This window comes from Tamandua tetradactyla, chromosome X (assembly GCF_023851605.1).
Source record: "Tamandua tetradactyla isolate mTamTet1 chromosome X, mTamTet1.pri, whole genome shotgun sequence".
Taxonomy (NCBI): domain Eukaryota; kingdom Metazoa; phylum Chordata; class Mammalia; order Pilosa; family Myrmecophagidae; genus Tamandua; species Tamandua tetradactyla.
Genome location: NC_135353.1, coordinates 95003894 through 95022733, shown reverse-complemented (window position 1 = coordinate 95022733; position 18840 = coordinate 95003894). Strand labels below are relative to the sequence as shown.

Here is an 18840-nt window from a genome sequence, read left to right as displayed (position 1 = left end):
AGATGGAGTTTATCCAGAAAAGATTTGTGGAAACTCCTCTGTCTGATGGGCATGATACTTGCTTTCTACATAGAAAGGCAACTAGAGTGCTGTGGGACCTATATAAATGGAATCAGTGCCACTGTGGACTAAAAGTCTCCGAAAAGGGACAAAGTGAAGGTAAAATGTCTTTAGAGGCAGAACCTTGGAGGCTGGGCTCTGAAGTCAAGAAGCCTCGGGCCAGGAGAGCAGATCCATCCAAGTACATGGAGAGGGTGAATTTTCCCTGAAGGCAAGAGCCTTCCAACTTATTGTAGTGAGAGTTGTGCCAGCTCAGGCCTTGGAGAGGGTGGAGCACATTCCTTGGGGATTGGGGAGAGCCTGGCTGCCACCACATGGAAGGATTGTGTGTGTGCCCTGGAGATGGTAGAGAGCCCGGGTGCAGCCCTGATGCTTGGAGAGGGTGGAGCCGAGAAAAAGGTGGTCTCCCCAGTGTCCCCCAAGGTTGCATTCAGAGAGAGGCAGGCTGCTGCGTAGGCCCTTGGGAAAGGGGGGACTGCCGCTTTCTAAAGCCCCAAAGATAAATGACTCTCAGACTTTGAAATCTAAACGAGTTTGCCCTGCAGGTTTTGAAACTGCTTGGGTCCAGTGACCCCTGTGTTTCTTCCAATTTCTCCCTATGGAAATGGCAGTATTTATCCTATGACTGACCTTCCTTCGTATATTGGTGGCAAATAACTTGTTCTGAGTTTTACAGGTCCAGAGCCAGAGGAAAATTTTGCCTTAGGTGGACCATGCCTGTGACTGACTTTGATGAGATTTTGTACTGGTTTTAACCTTGTATTGTATTTGGATTGCTACTGAAATGACTTAAGGCTTTTGTGATACTGTGTTGGAATGAATGTATTTTGTATATGGGAAAAACATGTCTTTTTAGGGTCCAGAAGGTGGAATGTGCCGGTTTGAAAGGATTATGTACCCGAGAAAAGCCATGTTTTAATCCTTATCCATCTTTTGGAGGCAGCTGTTTCATTTAATCCCTATTTAGTACAGTAGGTTGGAAACTTGATTATCTCCATGGAGATATGACACACCCAATTGTGGGTATTAACCTTTGATTAGAGGAAGATGTGACTCCACCCATTCCAGGTGGGCCTTGATTAGTTTTCTGGAATCCTTTAAAAGAGGAAACATTTTGGGAAAAGCTTGAGAGCCATGAGAGTTAGGAGAGCCCATTCAGGCAGAGATCTTTGCAGAAAAAAAGGAAAACGCCCCCCGGGGAAGAAGCCTGGAGAGAAAGCTAGCAAATATTGCCATGTTGGCCACGTGCCTTTCTAGTTGAGAAACCCTGACCAGCATCGGCCTTTTATGAGCAAAGATAACCTCTTGTTGGTGCCTTAAATTTGGACATTCTCATAGCGTTGCCTTAATTTGAACATTTTCACAGCTTTAGAACTGTAAACTTGCAACTTAGTAAACACTCCCTCTTAAAAAAAAAGACATACTATATTTGGTATCTTTAAGAACATGAGCAGTGAAATTGGTTAAAGATGTTACTTGTGGTAGGGCCTCTAAAGCCTCAGTACTAGGGAGAGGCAAATGCAACCTGGCTCATTTAGAGTCATTTTGTTTTTCTGTCCATACAGTCTGCCATGGTATGATGTTTCAATCACATTCCAATGTGGACAGCCATTCTGTGTATTAGAGGCCTGTTAAATTAGAAGCATTATAGAAGCATGATGTTTTTTAATACACAAACGAATTCTGGAGGTTAGTATGCCATACTCAGTAACCATCTAAGTCAAGTCATCCCAAACAGATGTTATGGATAGTTTTTGCTGGCTTTTCCAATCATCCGAAGTTCTGCATGCAGAAGCCTTAGAGGCTTCTTACAGACCCCGCAACCAGGCACTCCTGGCCTCTTTTCCCCTGCCTAGCTAGGTGTGGGAACATACACAGGAGGAGCATCTCAAAGGGTTAACTAGCAGTTTGTCTCAGAGTGACGGTGAGAGAAGCCAATAAAGTGCTCAAGAAGGCGGTACCATCATTGCAGGGGGACGTGGGACCAAAAGTGCGGAAGGAAACGAACAAAGGCTTAGGGGTGAGAGAGCGTCCTAGGTTAGAGGTTCTGCAAAGGCGGAGACTAGCGGGAGGATACTTGAAACACTGGCCCCTTTTTCCTGTTCGCCTTTATTCCTAGGTGTAGGAAGCAACGGGGACAGCCCGGGGTCCAGTTTATGGCCACGGAGTTACGCTGTCCGGACTCCATGCCGTGCCATAACCAGCAAGTAAACTCTGCCTCTTCCTCAAACCGGGAACCACCGCAACCCGGCGACCCGACCCCGGACCTTGCCGGGGCAAACAGCGCTACCAGAGCCAAACTGACTCTCCTCACCGGGCACGCCCCTTCCAGCGTACCCGCCCGACCGGACCCTCAGGCCTGCGGCGGCGTTAACCTCATCTCTGAAAACAGCAGTGGCAGCGATGGCAGTGGCAACTATGACGCATCAGCCAGCGACACCCTCTTAGGGGACTGTGAACTCTCCACGCAAATAGGGGAGCAGCTTAAGCTCCTGCCTATGAATGATCAGATCCGGGAGCTGCAGACCATCATCCGGGACAAGTGAGTAGGAGAACAGAAGGGGAAACAGAGGTGGAGGGGCTGGTAGGAGGTGGGCGAGGTTGGGAGGTCCGTTTCTTGGGAGGTGGAAGGTGTCAGGTGACTCTGGACTCCAACCCTCTCTTTCCTAGTCCCTGTGTTTTAACATCCCTTGGTGTAGGGAGGAAGCATTTTAGGTAGTTTCTGGTGTCCTTTTTGTCTCTTCTGAATGATGACGAATCATCAGCCTTTCCAGGCAGATAAACATGCTTTCATTTTCTGCCTGATGCTCTACCACGTGGTCAATCTATATAACTCTGCAATGATTTACTACCCAAGGTTATCCTTTACCTCTAATCACCTCAGGCTCACAAGTGGAGTTAATGCAATTCCAAGGAAAATGTTATTGTTGTGGACAGGGACTCTGATCCCTAACTGTCTGTTATTGCAACTATGCCATTTCGTCTGAAGTTTAAATTTAGAGTTCAGATTTACTTGGTCCCGTGAAAACTTAGCATCCAATTTGTATCAAGATTGTTTTGCTGTAAACATATGAAATATCAAATGTTTATTGTATAATTCTTAATCCCTAATCTCCTAATCCCACAAACCAATGAGAGAAAACTTCCTGTTAAAATGCAAAATAGGGGAAAGTTTCCAAACCCATATTGTAGATGGGTTTTCTCAAGGGAAATATTTTCCATGGCTAAGTACAGGTGGTTTCCTTATTGGCAGCATTTAAGATGAATAGTATGTCAAAACCACTCATTTTTCAGTGGGAGGCATGCCCTGATTTTTTTTTTTAATTTATTTTTTATTCTGAAACAACATATATACAAAAAAAGTAATAAATTTCAAAGTATGTTGTAACAAGTAGTTATGGTTAAAACAGATTTCAAAGTTTGGTATAGGATACAATTCCACAATTTCAGATCTTTCCTTCTAGCTGCTCCAATATACTGGATGGAGACTTAAAAGAAATATCAGTATAATGATGCAGCAGTCATACTCATGTGTTAAATCGTATCTTCTCCGTTATAACTCCCCCTTCTTTGGTCGTTCTCCCAATCTTGAGGTGTATTTGGGCTATTCCCATTCTAACTTTTTCATGTTGAAAAAGGATGTTGACAATATGGGATGGGGGAGGAACTAGTTGATGTTCTTGGGGAGGCTGGCCCTTCTGGGTTTCAAGACTTGGAACCACCTGGAGGTTGTAGGTTTCTGGAAAGTAATCTTAGTGAGTGAAACTTCTGTAGAATTTCAGAGCCCTAGGTGTTCTTTAGGGTTAACAGGAATGGTGTTGATTGGGGTTTGGCAAATTGTGACCATTAGCAATATCTAGCTGAAGTTTGCGTACGAGTAGCCTCTAGAATGCAGAATAGCCTCTCGATTCTATTTGAACTCTCTTAGCCACTGGTACCTTATTTTGTTACATTGCCTTTCCACATTTTGGTCAGGAAAGTGTTGTCGATTCCATGGTGGAAGTGTCAGGCTCATCCCTGGGAGTTATATCCCATGCTGCCAAAGAGACTTTCACCCCTGGATGTCATGTCCCATGTAGGAGGGGGGGTAATGATTTTCCTTGCAGAGTTGGGCTTAGAGAGAGAGAGGCCACATCTGAACAACAAAAGAGGTTTTTCTGGAAGTAACTCTTAGGCATAACTGTAGGTAGACTTAGCTTTTCGACTACAGAAATAAGTTTCATAAGAGCAAGCCTCAAGATCAAGGGCCTGGCTTATTGACTTGGGAGTCCCTAATGTTTGAGAGAATATCCGGGTTTCCCAAGTGGGAAAGTTTAATAGTTTCATATTTTTTTCTCCAGTCCCTCAAGGGATTTTGCCAATAATTTCTAATTATTTGCCTAACCTACTCCAGGATGTATCAAGGTGTAACATTAAGCTGTACAGAATCACAAGCCCTCATTGCCATTCTGGGCTTCATGTATTTGGGTTGTTTAAATGATTTATCCAGGCAGGTTGAGTTAGATTATGTGCTACAGAAAATTTAGGTTTTGAACAAAATAAAGCTTGCTTCCTTTGGGCTCATACAGTAGGTGAAGTTCTAAAATACAGGCTATTATCCTTTTCCGTATATTCTGATTTACCTTAATCGTGACCACATCGGCTTCCTTCTTATCTCTTTTTGAAGCCTCATCTCTTTTTCGTTTTCTTTAACAGTTGTTGTATGTAGCAGTGCCGACTTTCAGAACTGCAGAACTCCCACTCTGAGTTTGAGGTGTCACACAGGTACCCAAAGTTCCAGGGAAATTCCAGGTTATACATACATTGCACAGCCTCTCAAAATCTAGAAATAGCATTTACAGTGCAGGACTAAATGTGACTGTTATAAGAGCTTACAATCTAGGCCCCAATTTTCTTGTAAGTATTTTCTATAAGAGACCATACAATATTTGTTCTTTTGTTTCTGGCTTATTTTGCATCACATAATATCCCCAAGGTTCATTTACCTTGTTGCATGCATCACAACTTCCTTCCTTCTACAGCTGTACAGTATTCCATATTTATACACCAGAGTTCACCTTTTTGCTTCTCAGTCAAATGTATCCTTCAGCCACCTCCATCATTGGCCATCAAGGATAATTTCCAAAGTAAATAATCCATGTCTCACATTATCCTCACTCAGTTGTGCAATCATCAGCACTCTCAATTTTAGATAATTTTCATTGCTTCAAAGAGAAAAATAACAGATAAACACACCCTCACCAAATAGAAAAGCCAAACCTCCCTTAACTCTTGTTATTACCCCCCAGCTATTTACCCCTGGTATTTCTGTGGTGCCGTTGATGTCTTCTGTTAAATATAGGCAATAGCATGCAATAGTAGTTTTCCCCCATACCCCTCTGTCATTGACTTTGTACAAGATTCATACCTTTGAAGTGGTTCATGCAAGAATTTATTTATATTTGTAGTGTTAATTGGTGGGATACATGGCTCTGTACAGCCCCTTTCAATCATCTTTGGCTTCAATATGGCAATGCTACTTTTAAACCCATTAATTAACTGCCTTCACTTCTGTCCATTCCCTTACATTTAAGTTCAACCTCATTAGCCAGCTGTTCCCATCTGTAGCTTCTGTGTATCTCTAGGTCCCCTATATTCTACATTGTATGCCTCTGAGTTTACCTTTAGCAAGGTCATAATAGCAAAATCATACATCACCTATCTTTTGGGTCTGCATGCCTTGCTCTTTTAAAAATGGCAACTGATTTTGAGGATGCCACTCTAAATCAGGCTTTAATAATTTTGTCTTTGGATTGTTTCCCTGGCTTTTCTCCTCCACATAATCCACACATTACAGCACAATCTTCCTAACATACCGCTTTGATTAGGTAACTGCCCTGCTCTGCAGCCTTGTTTATCTCCTCACAGCCTACCAAATAAAGTGCAGGATCTTTAGTTTGTTATGAAAGCCCCTCATGATTCCTGGGAATTATTCTGAAACATCACTCCTGATCTCATCTGGAATTCCCTGCTACCCCTTCTCTGCATGTTCAAATCCTACCTGTTTTTCAAGGTCAGACTCAGCATTAGAAGTCCTCTTCTGCCAAGATTTCCCCTGCTGATCTTCTTGGGCCTTTTAAATACAAGATTCACCATCTATTTTGTTTATTATTTGTCTACCAATATTATCTCCCTATTAAATTTTAAGCTTCTTGAGGGCAGAAACTGTCTTTTACATTTTTAAATTCCAATCATGCCTTGCATATAATAGATGCTTAATTACTAAGGTTCTTTCTAGCTCCTAAAATTGTATTTATGAAATTATACTAATTTAACATTTAAAGAATGAATATTGAAAATTACTGTGGTCATGTGATCTAATAGGTGAAATAGCAGTCTTAAAATATAGGGGACATAGGCTTGGTATTCTAGTTTGCTAGCTGCCGGAATGCAATATACCAGAAACGTAATGGCTTTTAAAACGGAAATTTAATAAGTTGCTAGTTTACAGTTCTGAGGCCGAGAAAATGTCGCAATTAAAACAAGTCTATAGAAATGTCCAATCAAAGGCATCCAGGGAAAGGTACCTTGGTTCAAGAAGGCCGATGAAGTTCAGGGTTTTTCTCTCAAGTGAGAAGGCCCATGGCAAATAGGGTCAGGGTTTCTCTCTCATCTAGAAAGACATGTGGCAAACACAGCATCAGCTGCTAGCTTTCTCTCCTGGCTTCCCTTCACGAAGCTCCCCGGGAGGCGTTTTCCTTCTTCATCTCACTGGCTGATGGACTCTCTGCTTCTTGTGGCTATGTTGTTCTGCTCTCTCCAAATCTCCCAAAATGTTTCCTCTTTTATAGGATCCCAATAAACTAATCAAGACCCACCCGAATGGTTGGAGACACGTCTCCACCTAATCTATTTTAACAACCACTCTTGATTAAATCACATCTCCAGGGGATGATCTAATTATAGTTTCAAACATGCAGTACTGAAAAGGGAGTAGAAGAAACGGTTGCCTTTACAAAATGGGATTAGGATTAAAACATGGCTTTTCTAGGGTACAGACATCCTTTCAAACCAGCACACTGGTAATTGTGGTAGGGAGCTGATGAAATAAAATTTATTGGCGAAATAAATAAAATGGTATGAGGATTCTTGTTTCTGTAGAGCATGAGTTCCTCATCTTGGTTCTTGGACCCACCTGATTTTATAGATGGGTTTTAGTGAACTGAAATAAATTGTCTGGGAAGTTTTATTTGTATGTTTTTCCTTTTATTTATTACTTTTAATTTACAATTATGGTAAATTACATGTACAAAAATTTACCTGTGAATTTTAGTGGTTGTTTTTAAAATAACATCTTGATTGAGATATAATTCACATAGTATGCAATTCACCCATTTAAAATGTTCAGTTCAGTGGGTTTAAGTATATTCACAGCTGCCAGCCATCACTACAATCAATTTTAGAACATATTCATCACCCCAACAAGAAACCCATGCCCATTAGCAGTCATTCCCCATTTCCATCCACCCCCATCCTGTGCCAAAGTGCTAGGCAACTGCTAATCTACTTTCTGTCTATAAATTTGCCTATTCTGGACATTACTATATAATGGGATTATAGAATATATGTGGTCTTTTGTGACAGACTTCTTTAATTTAACATCATGTTTTTAAGGTTCACCCATATTGTAGTATGTATCAGTACGTAATTCCTTTTAATACCAAAGTTATATTCCATTGTCTGGATATACTATATTTTGTTTATCCTTTCATCAGTTAATGAACATTTGGATAGTTGCCACTTTTTGGCTATTGATAATGCTGTTATGGACACTGTTGACTGCATTTTTTATGGGATGAGGATTCTTTAGCTTCATTAGATTTCATAGCGATATCTCCATGACAGTATAGAAGGTAAGAACCATTGCTGTATATCTTGGGGAAGGAAGGCATGGCATTCAGCATTCACAGATGAAATTATCAGTACCTGATTATACTGTATTACTAAGAAAAGCCTGGGTTTTATAGTAAAACGTTGGTATAAGTGGAATCTCTATTTTTCCTTCTGTTTGGAGGGAGACAGCAATATCTAGAGGATAAACTATACACTGTGTGATCTTATGCAAGGTGTTCAGCATCTCTGTGCTTCGTGTTCATAATTTGTTAAATGAGGATGTTGGTAATATATCATGGGGCTCCAAGAAGGCTAAAATAAGACGCCACCTGTGAACATTTGTTATAAATTGTGAAGAATGCTGTACATTTAAGGCATTAATATTAGCAAGCCTTTATTGTTTGTATCTGTGCATGGATTGCTTGCCTAAGTATTGGCTTCTTGAGTTTTGGGAAGTCAACAAGAATTTAACTGTACATAGATCTCACATTCTTATTTTAAATAGCAACACTGAGAGATCTCATATAGTCTTTATCCTATTATGATATCGTATAGAAAGGCCCACTATAATTTTTTTAAATTTATTTTTTACTATCAAGCCAAAACAACATGCAAACATGAACATTCTTAACATACAAGCATTCTGTGCATGGTGTACAATCAATGGTTCACAATATTATCACATGATAATTTTTTAGAACATTTGCATCGCTCCAGAAAAAGAAATAAAAAGAAATAACTCATACATACCGTTCCCCTTACCCCTCCCTCTCATTCAGCACTAGTATTTCCATCTAATCAGTAGATTTTAACCTTTGTTCCCCCTATTTTTTTCTATACCCCTTACCACTCCCTTTCATTGTTCACTAGTATCTCAATCTACTCAACTTATTTTAACATTTGTTCCCCCTATTATTTATTTATTTTTTAACTCATATTTTTTTACTCATCTGTCAATATCGTAGATAAAAAGAACATCAGATAGAAGGTTTTCACAATCACATAGTCACATTCTGAAAGGTATATCATTATACATTCATCTTCAAGAAACATACTACTGAACACAGCTCTACAGTATCAGGCACTTCCCTTTACCCTCTCTAATACACCTTAAATTAAAAAGGGGATATCTATAAAATGCGTAAGAATAACCTCCAGGATAACCTCGCAACTCTGTTTGAAATCCCTCAGCCACTGACACTTTATTTTGTCTCATTTTTTTCTCTTCCCCCCTTTCGGTTGAGAAGGTTTTCTCAATCCCTTGATACTGGGTCTCAGCTCATTCTAGGATTTCTGTCCCACGTTGCTATGGAGGTTTACACCCCTGGGAGTCATGTTCCAAGTAGAGAGGGGGAGGGCAGTGAGTTTGCTTGTCATGTTGGCTGAGAGAGAGACAGGACACATCTGAGCAACAAAAGAGGTTCTCTGGTGGTGACTCTTAGGCCTAATTTTAAGTAGGCTTAGTCTGTCCTTTGTGGGGATAAGTTTCATATGAACAAACCTCAAGATTGAGGGCTCAGTCTATTGATTTGGCTGTCTCCACTGCTTGCGAGAATATCAGGAATTCTCCAAAAGGAAGTTGAATTTTCCCCCTTTCTCGCCATTCCCCCAAGGGGAATTTGCAAATACTTTTTTATTCACTGCTTAAATCACTCTGGAATTTATCAGGGCATCACTCTGGACAAACCTTCAAACTCTCATGCCCTATGTACTTAGGTTGCATGTACTTATGGTGTTCAATTAAACTGTCCATATAAGTTATATTAGGAAATGCACTAGTCAAAATACAAATTTTTTACCAAATAAATATTTTTTGCTTTAGTCTCACACAAAAGTTAAAGTTTTAAAATATGAATTACCATCTATTTTCAACACCCTGCAATATTGATATTACTTTGATCTTCCTCATATAAAAACATCTTTAAATTTGTACACTTAGTCACTATCATTATACACTCAGGCATTCCTAGATTATACCATCTCAGTCTTTATCGTCTATCTTTCCTTCTGGTTTCATTTGTGCCCCCAGCCCTCCTCCCTCTCATTCTCATATTCAGCTTCATTCAGTGTACTAACATTATTGTGCTACAATTAGGTAGTATTGTGCTATGCATTTCTGAATTTTTACAGTCAGTCCTGTTGCACAATCTGTATCCCTTCAGCTCCAATTAATTACTGAAATTCTGCATTACTGAAATTCTCCAAGTTCATTCATTAATGTTAGTTCATGTCAGTGAGACCATACAGTATTTGTCCTTTTGTTTCTGGCTACTCTCATTCAGCATAATGTCCTCAAGGTCCATCCATGTTGTTACATGCTTCATGACTTTATTCTGTCTTACAGGTGCATAATATTCCATCATATGTATATACCACAGCTTGTTTAGCTGCTCATCTGTTGGTGGACATTTGGGCTGCTTCCATCTCTTGGCAATTGTAAATAATGCTGCTATAAACATTGGTGTGCAAATGTCTATTTGTGTTCTTGCCGTCATGTCCTCTGAGTAGATACCTAGCAATGGTATTGCGGGATCATATAGCAATTCTATACTTAGCTTCCTGAGAAACTGCCAAACTGACCTCCACAGCAGTTGTACCATTTTACATCCTACCAACAGTGGATAAGTGTGCCTCTTTCTCCACATCCTCTCCAGCACTTGTTATTTTCTGTTGTATTGATAATGAGCATTCTGGGGGGTGTGAGATGATATCTCATTGTGGTTTTGATTTGCATTTCCCTAATAGCCAGGGAATTTGAGCATCTTTTCATGTGCTTTTAAGCCATTTGTATTTCCTCTTCTGAGAAGTGTCTGTTCATGTCTTTTGCCCATTTTGTAATTGAGTTGTTTGTCTTTTTGTTGTTGAGTTGAATACTCACTTTATATATTCTGGGTACTAGACCTTTATCTGATATATTATTTCAAATATTGTCTCCCATTGTGTAGGCTGTCTTTTTACTTTCTTGACAAAGTTCTTTAATGCAGAAAAGTGTTTAATTTTGAGGAGTTCCCATTTACCTATTTCTTTCTTCAATGCTCATGCTTTGGGTATAAAATCTCAGAAACCACCTCCTATTATAAGTTTCGTAAGATATTTCCTTACATTTTCTTCTAAAAGTTTTATGGTCTTAGATCTAATGTTTAGGTCTTTGATCCATTTTGAGTCAATTTTTGTATAGGGTGTGAGATACGGATCCTCTTTCATTCTTCTGCATATGGATATCCAGTTCTCCAGGCACCATTTATTGAAGGGACTGTTCTATCCCAGGTGAGTTGACTTAACTGCCTTATCAAAGATCAATTGTCCATAAATGAGATGGTCTATATCTCAACACTCTATTTGGATCCATTAGTCAGTATATCCATCATTATGCCAATACCCTGCTGTTTTGAACACTGTAGCTTCATAATACACCTTAAAATCAGGTAGTGTGAGACTTCTGACTTCATTTTTCTTTCTCAGGATATTCTTAGCTATTCGGGGCACCCTGCCTTTCCAGATGAATTTGGTTATTGGTTTTTCTATTTATGCAAAGTACATTTTTGGGATTTTAGTTGATATTGCATTGAGAATCTAGAAATCAGTTTAGGTGGAATTGACATCTTAACTATGTTTAGTCTTCCAATCCATGAACACGGTATGCCCTTCCATTTATTTAGGTCTTGTGTGACTTCTTTTAGCAATTTCTTGTAGTTTTCTTTCTTTTCTTTTTTTTTTCACATGGACAGGCTCTGGGAATCACACCTGGGTCTCTGGCATGGAAGGCAAGAACTCTGCCACTGAGCTACTGTTGCCCACTTGTAGTTTTGTTTGTATAGATCTTTTGAATCCTTAGTTAAATTTATTGCTAAGTATCTTATTCTTTTGGTTGCAATTTAAATGGAATTTTTTCTTGATTCCCCCTCAGATTGCTCATTAGTAGTGTACAGAAACACTACAGATTTTTGAGTGTTGATCTTGTAACCTGCCACTTTGCTGTACTCATTTACTACCTCTAGTAGTTTTGCTGTGGATTTTTCAGGGTTTTCGATATATAGCATCATATCATCTGCAAACAGGGAGAGTTTTACTTCTTTCTTTCCAATTTTGATGCCTTGTATTTCTTTTTCTTGTCTAATTGCTCTGGCTAGAACTTCCCACACAATGTTGAATAACAGTGGTGATAGTGGACATCCTTGTCTTGTTGCTGATCTTAGGGGGAAAGTTTTCAGTTTTTCCCCATTGAGGATGATGTTAGCTATGTGGGTTTTTCTTATATTCCCTTTATCATGTTGAGGAAATACCCTCTATTCCTATCCTTTGAAGTGTTTTCAACAAAAAGGATGTTGAATTTTGTCAAATGCCTTTTCTGCATCAATCGAGATGATCATGTGGTTTTTCCTGCTTTGATTTTGTTGATAAGGTATATCACATTAATTGATTTTCTTATGTTGTACCATCCTTGCATACCTGGGCTGAGTCCTACTTAGTCATGGTGTATAATTCTTTTAATGTGCTGTTGGATTTGATTTGTAAGAATTTTCTTGAGGAATTTTGCATCTGTATTCATTAGAGAGATTGGTCTGTAATTTTGTTTTCTTGTTGTATCTTTGTCTGGCTTTGGTATGAAGGTGATGTTGGCTTCATAGAATGAGTTGGGTAGCCTTCCCTCCTCTTCAATTTTTTTGAAGAGTTTGAGCAGGATTGGTACTAATTCTTTCTTGAATGTTTGGTAGAACTGACATGTGAAGCCATCTGGTCCTGGACTTTTCTTTTTTTGGAGCCTCTTTATGACTAATTCAATTTCTTTACTTGTGATTGGTTTGTTGAGGTCATCTGTTTCTTCTGGAGTCAGTGTTGGTTGTTCATTCCTTTCTAGGAAGTTGTCCATTTCGTCTACGTTGTCTAGTTTATTAGCATAAAGTTGTTCATAATATCCTCTCATTACCTGCTTCATTTCTGCCGTGTCAGTGGTTATGTCTCCTCTTCCATTACTGATTTTATTTATTTGCATCCTCGCTCTTCTTCTTTTTGTCAACCTTGCTAAGGTTCTTTGGTAGTTAGATTCAGTTGTCAACTTGGCCAGGTGAAGGCACCTAGTTCTGTTGCTGTGGACATGAGCCAATGGTGTGTGAACCTCATCTGTTGCTCATTGCATCTGCAGTCGGCTAGGAGGCGTGCCTGCTGCAGTGAAGGATGTTTGATTTAATTGGCTGGTGCTTAAATAAGAGAGCTCAATATAGCAAAGCCCAAGCAGCTCAGCCCAGGCCTTTGGAGATGCAGAAAGAAATCAACCTGGGGAAAGTTGTTGGAACCCAGAGGCCTGGACAGAAGGCCAGCAGAGACTGTCCTGTGCCTTCCCACGTAAGGAAGAACCTCAGTTGAAAGTTAGCTGCCTTTCCTCTGAAGAACTAATGACATAAATCCCCTTTTATTAAAAACCAATCTGTCTCCATTGTGTTGCATATTTTCTTTTGCTTGTCGAATTTCAGATGTCCCATCCTCTAATTCACTAATCCTATTTTCTGCCCCTTCAAATCTAACATTGTAGATTTCCATTGTTTCTTTTCATCTCTTCTACTATGCCTTTCATTCCCATAAGTTCTGATTTGTTTTTTCAGACTTTTGATTTCTTTTTTTTTCATCCCTTGCTTCCTTTATATCCTCCCTCAATTCATTGATTTGATTTTTGATGAGATTTTCCATGTCTATTCAAACATTCTGAATTAATTGTTTCAATTCCTGTATCTCATTTGAGTTGTTGGTTTCTGCCTTTGACTGGGCCATCTCTTTTTCCTAGTATGATTCATTATTTTTTGCTGGCTCTAGACATTTAATTTTCTTAATTTATTCTGGAGATTGTTTTCACTTTTTTGACCTAAGATTTTCTTGCTGGATGACTTTGTTGTCTATCCGTTCTTTGACATTCAGTTCAGCTTATTCTAGACTCTAGCTTAGGTTTTGTTTAACAGATCAGAATTTTTCAGTTCTTGTTTTCTTGTTTCTTGCCCTGTTTGTATGGTGCCTGTTGTTTTTTTTCCTTAGGAGAGTCAATTTAGGTATTATAGACCCCAGTCAGATTTTCCCAGACCAGACTGGCCTCCTCTTAAGAGGAGTCACCTGTATCAGTTTCCCTGAGAGTGAGACCCAGCATGTTGAAAGAGTTTTCTATGAAGACCTTAGACTCTGTGCTTTTCCTATCCTGCTCAGTATGTGGCGCTTATTTGCCTGCCAATCCCACTAACATGAAGTGATGCGGTACCTTTAACTTCAGCATACTCCCCTTGCTGGGGCATGGTGGAGACAGAGGAGAGGTTGTAGTCTGGCTTTAATCGCTTCAGTTTTCCAGACCTTGGGTCTTAATTCCTTGAGGGAGGGATTCCACCTGATCTGGGTCCCATCTGTCTCCTGGGGAAGGCACAGCCTCTAGGGAATTACTTCCTTTCACCTGACCAGCCTCTTCGTCTTTCAGGCATGCTTAATTCTGCCCTTGCCTGTGGCAATTGGAACCTGAGAAGCTTTGTAGTTGTATCCAAAGAACAGTCGAGTCATAAAAACACAGCCACAAAAAAGAAAAGAAAAATCGTTTTTAGAGGATTGGAAAACCCGTTTCTCTGGGTTTTCCAATCAAGAGCTTAAGTTGGTATGTTGCTCTATGTATCTCCAGGTCCTGTGTACCCCCTCCTTTCCTTCAGGGCCCAGACCTTTTCAAATATTTTGTGCTGTTTGAGTAGAAAAAAAAAACTTTCTTTTCTTTTTCAGTCAGCCCTGCCCACTCTATGCTAGGGCAAAAGCCAGCAACCCCAGCTTTTACTGGATGTTCAGCTGAGCTGGGGGTCTATTCTTAGTAGTCAGAATTTGTTAATTCCACAGTTGGAGCTTGGTTAAGCTCAGCCCCTTGCTGTTGGTAAAGTCTCTTTCCTTTCTTCTCCGGGAACCAGCTTGTGGGGCAGGGTCACTAGCCTCCGTGGCTTGGGGGGCTCACGGTTCTGGGTGGGCTCGCAGCTGGTCCAGCTTGTCCAGACTGGTGTAGGCTGTGTGCAGTCACTGACGTGGCCCCAGGAGCTGTTCTGTACTGTTCCTGGTTATTTACTAGCTGCTCTGGAGGACAAACTAAATTCCCCACCTCACTAAGCCACCATCTTGGACCGACCTCCCACTATAATTTTTGATAACAAATTAATGCTTAGTTATTTGGGTTGGAGACAGTGTTTTTCAGTTTTGTTTTTATTAACCAAATCTGTTAACAGAGGCTTCTGTTCCTTTATCTTCAAAAATTGGCATCCCCTCACACAAACAAGACCTGCTTCAGCCCCTCTGAGGGTCTGGTGTGTGGTGCCTATAAGAGGAGCTTCATTTACGCAGTTCTTTTTATGGAAGTTGCCATTAATTATCATACTCTGTTCTCTGCAAGGCTTAAGTGCTTTGTTATTTAGATGTGACATTATATTTATGTTCATTATGGAGCTGTCTCATTTTTGGAACTCATGCTTTTCTTTTTATTGTTCCTGATCCTCAGTATCCATCTAGCAGAGGGATTGCTTTATGAATTGACTTTGGCATGGGGAAAAGGGATTGAACCAGGGAGACAGTATGTTGTTGTTTAGTTATATATATATAAAGCAGGCAAGATTGAGAACATTTTCTGGGCTGATTTAAAATATCTTTTTTTGGGGGGGGAGTGTATGGTCCGGGAATCGAACCTGGGTCTTCCACATGGAAGGTGAGCATTCTAACACTGAACCACTTGTGCACCCTAAAATACCTTTTTTATTTTTGAAATGTGCACTATTTGAAATATAAATTATTGGTTGTATTATTGAGTTTCAGGGAAATGGTTTTTTTTCTGTGTGAGTGCAGCAATTTAAACACTGATTGAGCAGATGACTTACTCAGTCACATAGGGGTCACTGATGAACTTGGGATAATAAATGTCTCCTTCATGTCCAGTTTTTTTTGTTGCAATGGATTAAACCACACATCCTTCCCTTCCTGCCTCCTTTATATACTAAACCTAGCAAAATCTAAGTGTAATGCCCTTTTTCTTTGGACATGGTTTAGGACTTCATATTCAAGGCAATGCAGTGTATTTTTAAAAAAGCATCCCTGTCCCACCTGGTTTTCTGTTTTCTTTTGTCCCCTTAGAGTAAAGCTGATTTTGAGCTTTGAATGTTTCCTATATACTTTTCAGGAAGCTTGGATGAAAGTTGAACAATCTTGAAATATTTCAGTCTGTGAAATATCATTAAAGGTGTCTGTGTGGCACCTAGAAGGGAGAGAACCTCAGCCTCAGCATGCATGAAAGTCTTTCTGTTGAGTCATCTGATTAATGTAAATGGTTCTTACCTGTGGAGGGTTTTGTTAAACTACAACTTTCTGGCCCCATCTTTAGAGATTATTCCAGTAGTACTGGGGTGGAACCTGGGCACCTGTAGCTTTACAAACACCACAGGTGATTGTCCCCTGCTCAGGCTGGGCCACTGCCCCTCCCTTTGTTTGGTGATTTGCTAGGCTTCAGATTTGGACTATAGGTAAATCAGGGATTCCACATACTAAATAGAGCTAGCCTAGGATCCCTGGCCTGGCATCACCCGAGACTGGAGGAATCCCAGAACTTTTCCACTTCTTGACTTGTATAAAACCAAGATACCCACCACAGAAAAAAAAAAAAAAAACGGGTCCTGCAAATTGTTTAAAACCAAGGGACATATTTTTGGTTCTGGTGGGTTTCCATACGAATTTTCTAACTGGCTTTTGTGCCTGGAGGGGGAATGTTTTCCTCTTTAGACTATACATACCCTTTTATAATACTTCGCATTTCTTAGAACTGTCTCACCAACTAGACTTGGACTCCAGTGAGGCCTGGAACATAGGGGCATTAAAGTAACAATAACATGGATGAATGAATGAATTCCTGCATGAGCTAGGTTTGGTTTCTAAGGGAAAATGTTTTGATAGTTTCTCTACCTGACTGTGAATGTTTACATTGAACTCTGTTTTGAAGTACAAGAAAAAAGTTAATGCTACTCCATTTTATGAGCTTATTAGGAAGGTGCTAAAGAGCTGTGGTCTTGATGACTTGCACCTGGCAGGTAGTAAAAGCTGTTTTGGTTTTGAACTTTTCACATCTGATTAGGGTTTCTCAAAGTACTTAACTGGTGACTTCTTTTTATGAGGTTAAAGGAAGGAGGATGCAAACCATTTATGAATCATCTGCATATCATGGCAAACCTTGGAGCTATCCTTTATTTACTGATTGAATAATAAAGTAGCTATGGAAGTAGAATTTATAGTTTTAGAACTTTCACAAAATATTAACTTCAAATGAAACATTTCTTTGGTTTAAACCTGCCAGAAAAATTTTTTATGTTCCACTCCCCTTAATCTGTTACTTAAAAAAAATAAACTAAAACAAAACAGATAAAAACATATTAGAGCTAAGTCTGAGTTCATTTAATCCTTTGACCTCAATTTAGGTTGCCATATAAAATATAGGATGCCTAGTTACATTTGAATTCAGATAAACAACGAATAATTTTTTAGTATATTCTAAATATTGCATGGGGCATACTTCTGAAATACAAATCTAAGTGGGAGTCATGTATTTAATGTGCAAAATCTGGCACACGTAGACCCAACTCCAAGTTCCCTTGCCTCAAATGCTGAAAACAGTCCTGTGTCTAATCCTCCTAAAGAATGATGTATTTAAATTTTGAAATGACACCTAATACAGTGCTTAGATTTGATTTAAATTAAATTGATTTTAATTATGAGTAGAAGAGTTTCCTTTAATCATTTTGTAAAGAATATCTTCATGTATGTGATAACTTAATATCTTTACAAGCCATATTATCATAAGTGCTGCTCCCTCTTCAGAAGGAACATTTTTCATTGTTCCTTTTTATTTACCTCCCACCTCTGTGTTTCATTGTTTGCATTTTATATGCCTTCCAGTCTGATTCACAGGGAGAGAAATGTTATTAAAATCTATAAAGTTGGTTGTGTTTTAGTAAAAATTCCCTTATTAGAGCAAAATATAAATAATGGTTTTATTCAGGGATTTGGAATCAGAAAGATTCAAGCTGGGACGAATCTTGAAATACTTCTGTAACCAGTGCCTGATTATCACTAGTACCAGCTTTTAGCCCCAATTCAGTTTGTTCTCAGTGCTAAAAGAGTTTAGAGAGGAGAGGGCCAGTAAGAATAAGTAGTAACGTTTACTAAAGAGAAGAGAGAGTACACGTTAAAGAGGTTAACATGGACATGCCCAAGGGAGGGACTCAGTGGAATGGGTTAGCTTGTTTTATAGGAAAGTTGTACTATGTGGTAGGTTTCCATAGTAACTTTGAATATTAGGTGTTTTTCTAGTTTGCTAGCTGCTGGAATGCAACACACTGGAGATGAATTGGCTTTTAATAAAAGGGGATTTATTTTGTTAGTTCTCCAGAGGAAAGGCAGCTAACTTTCGACTGAGGTTCTTTCATATGTGGGAAGGCTACAAGGCGATCTCTGCTAGCTTTCTCTCCAGGCCTCTGGGTTCCAACATCTTTCCCCGGGGTGATTCCTTTCTGCATCTCCAAAGGCCTGGACTGAGCTGTGAGTACTGAGCTGTGAGTGCTGAGCTGTGAGTGCTGAGCTGTGAGTGCTGAGATGAGGTATGCTGAGCCGCTTGGGCTGTGCTACTTTGAGCTCTCTCATTTAAGCACCAGCCGGTTAACTCAAACATCATTCATTGCAGCAGGCACACCTCCCAGCCGACTGCAAATGTAATGAGCAGCAGATGAGGTTCACGTACCGTTGGCTCATGTCCACAGCAACAGAACTAGGTGCCTTCATCTGGCCAAGTTGACACCTGACCCTAACTACCACAGGTGTCTTCTTTGTTTTAGGAGGCGATGCCAGCAGAATTCATGGTTTGTTTCACGTACC

General features: G+C 39.7%; 1 protein-coding gene across 6 annotated transcripts in view; it reads left to right on the top strand.

Annotated features, from left to right (window-relative positions):
- The first annotated feature begins 2043 nt into the window (after positions 1-2043).
- UPRT (uracil phosphoribosyltransferase homolog) overlaps positions 2044-18840 on the top strand; it is a 33470-nt gene continuing 16673 nt past the window's right edge. For 5 of the 6 annotated variants that reach the window (XM_077146098.1, XM_077146099.1, XM_077146097.1 and 2 more), the window contains exon 1: positions 2044-2602. In XM_077146098.1, the coding sequence (XP_077002213.1) occupies positions 2217-2602 (386 nt within the window). In that variant the 5' untranslated portion in view covers positions 2044-2216. The remainder of the gene's footprint in view (positions 2603-18840) is intronic. The other variant, XM_077146100.1, reaches the window with a different exon arrangement.